Source organism: Callorhinus ursinus, unplaced genomic scaffold, assembly GCF_003265705.2.
Source record: "Callorhinus ursinus isolate GAN/ISIS: 27379988/994484 unplaced genomic scaffold, GSC_fseal_2.0 scaffold17, whole genome shotgun sequence".
Classification (NCBI taxonomy): Eukaryota; Metazoa; Chordata; class Mammalia; order Carnivora; family Otariidae; genus Callorhinus; species Callorhinus ursinus.
The window spans coordinates 33,988,381-33,999,047 of NW_027397079.1; the positions used below are offsets into that span (position 1 = coordinate 33,988,381).

General features: G+C 39.0%; 1 protein-coding gene across 1 annotated transcript in view; it reads left to right on the forward strand.

The window, feature by feature from the left end:
* Window positions 1-10,667, forward strand: part of KCNU1 (potassium calcium-activated channel subfamily U member 1) — a 145,528-nt gene that overhangs the window by 115,931 nt on the left and 18,930 nt on the right. The window contains exons 18-20 of the mRNA XM_073902636.1: window positions 4,216-4,312; window positions 7,532-7,756; window positions 9,158-9,344. Coding sequence (XP_073758737.1) covers window positions 4,216-4,312; window positions 7,532-7,756; window positions 9,158-9,344 — 509 coding nt within the window. The remainder of the gene's footprint in view (window positions 1-4,215; window positions 4,313-7,531; window positions 7,757-9,157; window positions 9,345-10,667) is intronic.

The following is a 10,667-nucleotide window of genomic DNA, read 5'->3' on the forward strand; positions in this document are numbered from 1 at the left end:
ATAGTTCTGCATCCAGTCCAGAAAATTCCCTCCTAAGAATTTACAAGCCACCTATGGAGTTTTAAAAAGGCTTCAGATAGAATGGTTACATGCCAGGGTTTCCTAACACATCCAAAAATGAGGCCTGCGAAAGACAAAAAAAAAAAAACCTGTCAGTGCCTTTTAAACTTTATAATAGATATTGTGAACAGTGGAGGATCTCATCCATTGGTAGATCATCTTCAAGAATAATCTGAGTCAAGTCTGTAAATTGGAGGAAATAATGACAGCAGACTTTTACACTCTTGGATACTGTGCTTTCTGACCTGGCACTGAAACCTACACCGCCTTAACAGAGGACTTCCTACATGGTTTGATCTCTTTCATCAGAAGCCACCATTGGAAACTAAAGGCACATGGTCCTTCACTTATATTTTCCTTTAAGTGATAGGATTCATACAGGATAAGTTGCTATGGACATGGAAGAATAAAAGTACTCTTCAGAATGGTTCCAGAAACCAGAGAGGAAAGAGCCTGCCTTCCTTAGCTGGGACAGGTTCAAGCTTGTACTCACAAGGCAATTGGCTTCATGCATACTACAACAGCCCAGAAAAGGGCAGTCATCAGCAAAGAAAGCTGGAGCCCTCATTCCCATGCTGCTCTGCACATCCACAAGTGGACTGGCTACAAAAGCTATTCTCACCCAGCACACTAGACCTGTCAGCCTCTAAATATGGCAGTCAGAGACCTAACTCTGAGGACATTTCAGGATTTGATGCCTCCTGGATGCACCAAGGTAGAAGTATCCTACTTTGCTTGGGCAAGGAGAAGCCTATCTTGTGACCAGTGAACTCCCCTGCCCTCATCCTAAACATGTCCTGCTGAGGGCCTTCTCAGGTAACTCCTCCCATATTGCTTGCTAGCCTCTCCTACACAGAAAGGTCCCTCACCCAAGAGGCTTTTGCCTATGGTTAGGATGTGGCTTTTCCTTTCTGCCCTGGATGACCTGGATGGTGTTCTGTGGCTCTTTTTTCCCCTGATAGCATCAGCTTTTGTGTTCTAATCTTCATTTCCTAGTTAATAAGACTGCTAGTGCCACACATTCCCACAGATGATGTATTATTCTCTTTAGGAAGGTATATTTCTGCAAGGATCATGTCATTTGCAAGGCATATGGCAGAAGGGAGCTATAGTTAAGGGATGGTGAAATAAGTTGCATCAGGTTTTGGTTGGCAAGGACACCAGATGGATGCCTTTATGATGAAGTAGGGCTCCTCCAGCCTTTTCTTTTATGCAGGTCTCCAACAGGTGTTTCCTCTAAGGCATATCTGTTTTCCATAACATTAGAATGAAGAAAGATGTTGTCTGTGACAGCTTGTGTACATAGATCATGCTTTTATTATGATAGAAGAGTGTACAGTGATTGATTTGGTATTACAAGTCAAGCTAAAATGTGCTTAGGAGAAGACCATTTTCCATTTGCCAAAAGGGCATTTAATTTTCAGACCAGGAGTCTTCATTTATTATGGGGATGGAGGAGGGGGCAGGAAGAGGGAGAAGGAGGGGAAAAGTAAAAAGGCTGAAGAAAGTGACCAGAAGAAAAATAGTAGCAGTTGTCGTAGATTTGGGTGCCGAGGGTAGGGAGCAGGAAGCCACCTCCCTGCAGGTAACTTGGTTATATTATATCGACATGACATCTGAGGGACAGTGTCTAGGAAGCTACAAGTGGAGAGAAAAATAGATTCTGTGAAGGAATAACATAGCCAGTTCTCCAGATCCTGATAAAAATCAAAAACAGACTGGTCTTAGGTGTGTTCCCTGGTGAGTTTCTTTAACCAGCTTGGCCTAAAGCCATCACCACTGTCCTATGTAGTATCATTAAAAGAGCCTGTGTGGCTCTTAGAATTTGGGGTTGGAGCTGCAGAGTTAAGGATATTTAAACCACCAAAAGGCATGTTAATTTGAAAGAATAAGGTAACCCATTTTGGTCAAACTGACCTTGAGGCTTACATTGCAACATCTTCTAGCCAGGTAAATGACTAGAATCCACTAAGTTTACAGGGATGTCATCAATGGGGAAGAATACAAAGGATTGCATCTTGGCCTTGGCCAATCTTGTTAGCAATAAGCTCTTAACTTTCCAAACTCTTCTCCCATGTCAGCTTCTCTGGGTCCTTTCTCTATCCCATTACTTTAAGTCTGACACTTCTAAGCTGACCATCTTAAGTTCCTTTGTCTGGAAAATTATGACTTAAGATAGTAATTTAGAAACTGACTAGGTTAAAGAGATCAAAATTGCTTGATATTATCCTAGAGTCTGAGTCTTTGGACCAGGTGTTGAATAACAAACTGTATTAATTCACAGAAAAAAAAAAAAACCCTCACCCTGCAGCACAGAGCACAACATGTTGTATTTTTCCCAGGACATATAGTAAAATCTCGCAGGAGAGTGCTGTCATAACATACTGTTTACCACGGCTGAACCTACAGTGTGACACTATACAGTATGTCCCAAAAGGTACTTCAAGGATATTTTTAAATAAATAAATGAATAAGTAGATGGTAAATGTGTGTGGTCAAATAAGTGTAAAACACTGGATTATACAAACTTGAAAGGATTTCTTTTTTGTACAACTTTTTTGAACCTTTCATAACGCTAAAGTGCAGTGTGACTCTCAAAGAGGGGACATTTTTCTCAAACTTTATTTGACTGCAGAAAGCATTTCCTCACAACTTCTCCAGTTACTAATATTCCATGCAACGTGTTTTTTAGAATTAGCATTTCTGTCAGAATAGGATGGATGTATGCTATGCTAACAACCATGAAATCCCAGTGACTTAGCGCAACAAAGATGTCTTTCTTTTTCACGTTACATGTCCAGCACAGGTCACTGAGGCCAAGGCACTCTGCTGTAGGCACTCATGTTCTCAGGCTGGTCATCACTACAGCGGGTCAGGAGTGAGCCTGAAGAATCACATGGGAGCTTGTCCCTACATCAGCCATCACTTCTCCCATTTCATTGGTCAGAACTAGTCATGTGGCCCCATCTGGCTGCCCATCTGCTAAAGAAGGAAAGGAAGATTGGATCTTCTGAATATCAGCAATCTCAACCTCAACATTCCATTCAAATGGCAGCTTTACCATTTGTTAGCTCTTTGACCTTTATCCATAAAACAAGGAGTGGTCTTTAAAGTCTGGTAGAGACTGAAATGGTCACTAAGTATTTCAGTCACTTCCCATGTTCCTCAACCCCCATAAAGTTAGCAGGAGGCATGTGACTAATTCTGGTCAATGACATGTGATCAAAAATGTGTGTCACTTTGGGCCATGGCAGTTAAAAGCCCAGGCGTGTTTCTCCAGTCCCTTTCTCTTCCCCTGCCTTAATGACTAAGGAGGATGCATTTTCTAGGTGTGTGACTCTAAGATAGTACAGCCTCTGTACCACTCTGAGTGGCTGTGTGGAGCACAGACAACTGTTCACCTAAGGAATATATGTAGTGTGAGTGAGAACCTGTGTTATGTTCAGCCCCTGGAATTTTGAGTTTTTTTCTGCAGATTAAGCCTTCATTATATTACATGACTAGCATTGTGCCCAACTGAAGTGTGGGGTGATCACATGGAGGGCTTTGCCAAGACTTAAACCAAGATTAGAGCAGAGTTTAGTTAAATGCAGGCCAGTGATGGAAGGTGTAAAGAATACAAAATGCATATAATAAGGAAGGATGTTTCAACAGGAACTCATACAAAACGATATGGAAAGGAGAGGGGAGGAAAACAGGCCAACGAGAAAGATACCATTCATGACTCAATCTCACAGCCTTTTAAATTCTATCTTCAGGTGCCCAAAATACCTCCCATGATTTCTCCCAAACAATAGTAGCCTCACCACAGTAGCAAAATCAAGAGCAAAAATAACTACCTTCAAGGCACATATAATGTAAGGTAAAAGGAGAGTTTGATATGTCTGCTAAATGCACACATATGCATGTGCACACGTGTGCATGCATGCACACACACAAAGTGCTTAGTATGTTTTCAGCTGGATATGCTCTGGACACTTCAGCTCCTGGTGTCCTTCAGACATGAATCTTTATTCTGGAGTCTCACAGACCCAAGGTTATTCTCTTTGTGTTATTCTGTGCTTTGGGCTCAAGTTTCTGTTGAGTTTGACATCTTAGCTTTGTCACACCAGTGTCACAAATGTTCTTAGCTAACTCTCCATTCTCCCTACTTAGGACTTTTCTGTATGAAACAGTACAAGATTCTGACCGGCTTGATAGCAGCGGTATGTTTCACTGGTGCAGAGCAATCCCTTTGGACAGTGTGATTCTGGTAGGTGATCTTGCACCAAATTTCAAATAAGATAAACCTACACCTAGGGTAAATAATGTCCTTACACTAGTTATAAGCACCTGCCATTTCTCTTTGTAAACTGTGAATTTCAAAGGAAAAATACATTCATCACCAGCCTGAATGGTATGCAGGGTAACAGATATGGCATTTGACAATGACCATGTAGGTAATATGCTGGGATTTGAAACAATAGATCAGATTGTTCAAGTCCTTCTTCCCCCCGCTTCACAGTTTAGCTGAGTCGGTTATTTAGAACAATGTTCTCCTGACATATTGCTGTTTTTCTAGTAAATCTAATTAATTTAAATGCACCAGGGAAACTATTTACAAGACCTCTAAAGCCTTTCCTTTTTTTAAAGACATATTTTCCTAATTATTGGTTTAAAGTTTGGATTTTCTATAGTGGTTTCTCTTAGAGCTGGCTGTACTTATACCTAACACATTAGTCAAGAATGTATCTCCTAGATGTATAACATGGGTGAATCCTAATAGATATTAGAATCCTGTCTCTGTCTCTGTTCTCTTAAGGAAATGAACTAACTCAATTTACTGAAATGCCAGCAACTAAGATATAAAAAGTCTATATCCTAATCCAGGCTCTGACACCTGCTTTCCAGGTCCCCATCTACTCTCATTTTCCAGAGTTATTAACTCAAGCATGATCTCAGTGGTTTACTTTGCAAGCAGTAGTTGGTAAATATAATCAAAGTTATTATTTGTTGTATGAACCCTATATAATTTTTTCAACTGTGACTAATTGATAATTATATCTTTTTCTTGCTTTCCCAAAGTAGTTCAGTTCACTTTTTTTCCTGTCACACACACACACACACACACACACACACACACACACACACACACATAATCCTTGTGGCTTGGTACCAATGTCCTGACAGAATATGTTCCAATTTTTGTAAAAGCATGATCAATCATTTGATCAGAAGCATAAAATTGTCAGAACTGTCATATCAACTAGAAAACTATTAGGGTTGCTGCTGAAATTCACCACTTTAGCAATTATGTCTTCTTCTAAACTAAGCAAAATAAACTCCATTGAGCAGGAAGCTAAACATGTTTTCAGTGGGAGGGAAATCGTTAGAAAGGTTGAGAAGTTGGTTGCAGATGGAGGCATCCAAGAGACCAAGAAATAGAAATAGCAGATGTTTTATTATACCATATTTCTTAAGCACACAGACAGGTTGCTATGACAGATATCTCCTTTATGATACTTGATATAGAATATAGTTCAGAACACCAAGTCTTTTGATAAGTTTAGAAGGGCTTCTAGTTTAAGAAATTCTAAAGGTTTTGAAACTTGTGACCGTAGAGGAGAAATGTCCATATTGCAGAATTCAGGGGGGCTTTGAATTTGGTTTCATTTGCAGAAGGGTCAAGTGGAAGTGGTTGATTTAAGTTACTTTGAACAAATAGTGCGTCCTCCCCTTCCTCCAAAAGTCACCATCTTTCTCAATTGGGAGACAGTTTTGTGCCACAATTTCTTGGAGAAATTGCCTCTCTGGCTGTGCCCATTAATGCACTCTGCCATGTATCTTGTTTCTAATTGTTTAGTTCTACTCAGAAGAGCAATCATTGGACTTCAGGCATGTTACATTAAATACCGTTAGAGGCTTCATTATTCAAGTTAAAACTAATCGGATTAGCTAGAGACAATTATTTAATAGATTTGGTTAAGATTCACATCACTCTCCAGGAAGGCTCTCCAGACAAGTAGTTTTATTTCCCCTCACAGGGCAATTCCCTTTGAAAAGAGAGTATTTTCTAGTATATGCTAATTTGACAAACTAATTATGGAGATGTCAGATGTTACTTATTTATCTTGTTAGGTTTTATCACCCCCTGTTTCACAGAAACTTGTCATTTAACCCAACTAAATATGGGCGTAGGGCAGGATGATATATCCATTTGAAGTATTCTGAGTCTTCATATGCTGAGGAATATAGACCACACTCATGTATGAAGTGCTTCTACATGCATTTAACCTGTACTCTACCAGCTTCCAAGAGTCCTCCTCTGAAACTCTAGGAATTCAAAAGATTCAGAGTTGATTAACAGGTATTGAACAAGAGCTAATGAGTTGAGCACTGTACTTCCAATATATTATTTCATTTCCACAACAGAATTAGCTTTTATTTTTAAACCATTCAAACTTAAAGAAATTGAGTGTCAGAGGGTAAGCTATCTTGTTCACAATCATACAACAGAATACAGAATCAGGTCTTTCTTCAGATCCAGTGCTCTTTCTAGCCCATTCCAGAGCCACGAGGGAAGACACGGACTCATTCCCTGGAAGAAATCAGACAAAGGCTTGAAATGAATTTCCTACAGGAATATCATGTCTCTCTCTCTTTTTTAAGTTACATTTATTACTCTTAAAAGTCTCTGTGAATGTGGGGAAAAGCTCATTTAAATATTTTTCATGTATATGATTATTTGGAGGTACTACTTGGAGATACAGAGAAAATGTTAACAATCAGTGATGCTGATGGTAGTATGTGACATGTTCAAATGTTTGGGTTCAAGTGGAATTTTTGTGACCTTTTAATTTCTTTTCTGCACTTTGCATAATGCATTTCCTCAACTCTGAAAAGCATCTGTTGAGTGAGTTTGATATATTAGGTTGAACCATATGAAGTTACCAATACTCAACTTGACCCATAAAAAGGCAATTTCGTATGTTCCAAACTAATAGGTATTTTCATATGTATGAAAATCCACCAAAAACTGCAACATGTTGTACAACTTTATGTGATTTTCAGGGCTCACTAGAAGACATACATTTAGCAATGGAATTTGTAATGTTTTAGTTTTTCATTGAATCTTACTATAGTGAATACAAGGCCAAAACCACATAATGAAAATAAAAGATGTGTTCCCCATTTGGTTCTATGGTTTCACACCTTGAGGAATGACACTAATCTGAGTTTTAATTGATGCACTCCATGCTAATAAAAGACTTTTAAAAGTGGAATAAGAAGGAACTCCACAAAAAGATAAAAAGTATAATTGCCTCATGGTAGGTAAATTCAATTTTATGAGCAATTTGCAGAATTTCATTGTCCTTATGAAAGTCCTCCTATGGATGTACCTGGAAGAGTTGGTATGAGGGGACAGAGCCCTCTTTGAGAGACTCTCAGCTTGTTTCTAAAACTGACCAGACTCTGGCATGCTTATGCTTAGAAACGAATGGACAAGTCAAAACATGAGTTTCGGAACCATGTGGTAGCATGTGTCTTTGGAGATGCTACCTCAACATTGATGGGGCTTCGGAATTTTGTAATGCCCTTGAGAGCTAGCAGCTATACACGGCCAGAGCTGAAAGACATTGTGTTCATTGGGTCTCTGGATTACCTGAAGAGAGAATGGCTATTTCTCCGGAATTTTCCCCGGATATATATTCTACCTGTAAGTGTCACATTAGAGATAGTGAATATTTATAATGATGGCAACACTAATGGTACTAGCATTAATAAATAATGAAACAGTAGCTTGTAGTTGTACAGTGCTTACTGGTATCAAAAACTGTTCTAAGAATTACATATATATTAACTCATTTAACCCTCAAAATAATCTTATGGGGTAGATTTTAAAGGTGTTGGACTTTGGGCATGGAGAGAGTAGGTAACCTGTCCAAGTTTACACAGCAGGTAAGTAGCAGAACAAGGATTTAAATCTAGACATTGTGGCTCCAGAGTTTATGCCCAGGAGCTACTACATTTTATGTTTTATGTTTCTAATCATATTTTATGGTCTTTATATAAATAAGAGTTTCTCTACATTTCAGAATCTGATTCTAACTTAATGTCCACAGCTAAACTGATACTAGCTAGCCTTTGTGCTCTGACTTTCTCATCTTTTCTGAAGACACATCTTTTATGGAATACATAATGCCACATAGTCCTTGATAGATGTATGAGAAAGAGGAATTAGGTTTACATTTCTGAGAAATGGATCCATTATGCATATTTGGCATTATAGTTGTAATTGTATTTGCTCTGAACATTTATACACCTGTACGCCATTGTATGCCACTATTTCCCTGGATTTAAAAAAAAAAAAACATAGGTGCAATGTGAAATGCACCCAAAGCATGTAATTTTTTCATGAAATAATGCTGACAATATATAATATTGTTCAAATTTCAAAAATGGTTCTCTCAAGGAACAAATTTCATTTGCTTCTTTAAAAAGCCACCATAAGGTTCTCTGCACTGTACCCTTACTTTAGGCCATAGAAAGAAAAAAAGGAAAAGGACCAGAAATCTCTAGATCCAGCTAGTGTTAGGAATTACTGGTATTCATATCTAAGCTACCTGAAGGCAGAACCAGATCTATCCCTATTTCTCCACCAAATTGGGAAAGAAGCAACCACCACTACGCTAGTTAATCCAGAGGGTACAGAAAAGGTCAGCTGCAAGCAAAACTGTGGGGATGCAAAATTTGCCTTTAGATCCATTACTTCCCCTTTCTCTGAATGTTTCTTGTTACCCCTACTGTTATCCCTACTTTACTTCTCCCACTTGAATCATCTGAATGGATGTAGGCTCCTCCCTCTTTACCCTCCTTTGGCTCGTCCAGACTTGCTCTCAGGTAGGGTCTGTGAAATTCAGTCTCACTAAGATATTAATGATCAATGAGGCTAAATGTGTTCAGATATCAGGTAACTAAGTCTTAAAACCAATTCAGTGAAGGCTGGAGAGGCGCTGGCTCAAAAATTGCATCACCCACAAAGAGGCATCACCATGAGCCATTATATAAAATCCCTCCATCTGAGAAGTCCCTCCTCTACTGGATTTTCTCTCATTAGGGATCTGCACTCTTTCCTGAAGACCTCTATGCAGCCAACATAGAGGAATGTTCCATGTGTGCTGTTTTATCCTCCTCATCCAAGGCATCAAGCAACCCAGCTTTGGTAGACGCAGAGACCATCATGGCCACCCTCAACATTGGATCACTGAGGATTAGCTGCTCTACACAGACACCTGAAGAATCACGTAAGAACAACTCCCTGATAGGAGGAGGCTAGAGAGAATGGAATAAGGAAAGGGAATTAACTCATCTCTGAAGTACTTTGATTATGGAGAGGAGGAGATGTTGGATGAGATATCCTCGAAGACCTCTCCCAACTCTGAGAATTCTGTAATAGAAGTAGCAGAGAGTTAAGACCTTGGTAATCCTAATTCAAATGAAAAACTATTTCTATCTTCTAAATGGAATGCATGTAACAGTTTTCCCACTGAATTTTAAGTGCTGTTTTTGTTATTAATTAAATATTAGATAAGATAGAAATTGGCATGTTATTATAATTAAAAATATTTAGTAGTAGTAGTATCATATCTCATTGGATCTTAGAGAAGTTCCACTACTATTCCTAGTTTTGTGTTTGAGAGAATGAAGTATAATTCTCTTTTACTCTTTTTTTTATTTTATTTTATTGTTATGTTAATCACCATACATTACATCATTAGTTTTTGATGTAGTGTTCCATGATTCATTGTTTGCATAAAACACCCAGTGCTCCATTCAATACATGCCCTCTTTAATACCCATCACCAGGCTAACCCATTCCACTACCCCCTCCCCTCTAGGACCCTCAGTTTGTTTCTCAGAGTCCATAATCTCTCATGGTTCGTCTCCCCCTCTGACTTCCCCCCTTCATTTTACCCTTTCTACTATCTTCTTTTTTTTTTAACATATAATGTATTATTTGTTTCAGAGGTATAGGTCTTACACAATTCACAGCGCTCTCACCAGAGCATATACCCTCCCCAATGTCTATCACCCAGCCACCCCATCCCTCCCACCCCCCCACCACTCCAGCAAACCTCAGTTTGTTTCCTGAGATTAAGAATTCCTCATATCAGTGACATCATATAATACTTGTCTTTCTCTGATTGACTTATTTCGCTCAGCATAATACACTCTAGTTCCATTCACATCATTGTAAATGGCAAGATTTTGTTTTTTTCTGAAAGCTGCATAATATTTCATTGTATATATATATGCCACATCTTTATCCATTCATCTGTTGATGGACATCTTGGCTCTTTCCATAATTTGGCTATTGTGGACATTGCTGTTATAAACATCGGGGTGCACATACCCCTTCGGATCACTACATTTGTATCTTTGGGGTAAATACCCAGTAGTGCGATTACTGGGTCATAGGGTAGCTTTATTTCAAGGAACCTCCATACTGTTTTCCAGAGTGGCTGCACCAGCTTGCATTCCCACCAAGAGTGTAGGAGTGTTCCCCTTTCTCCACATCCCCGGCAACATCTGTCCTTTCCTGACTTGTTAATTTTAGCCATTCTGAC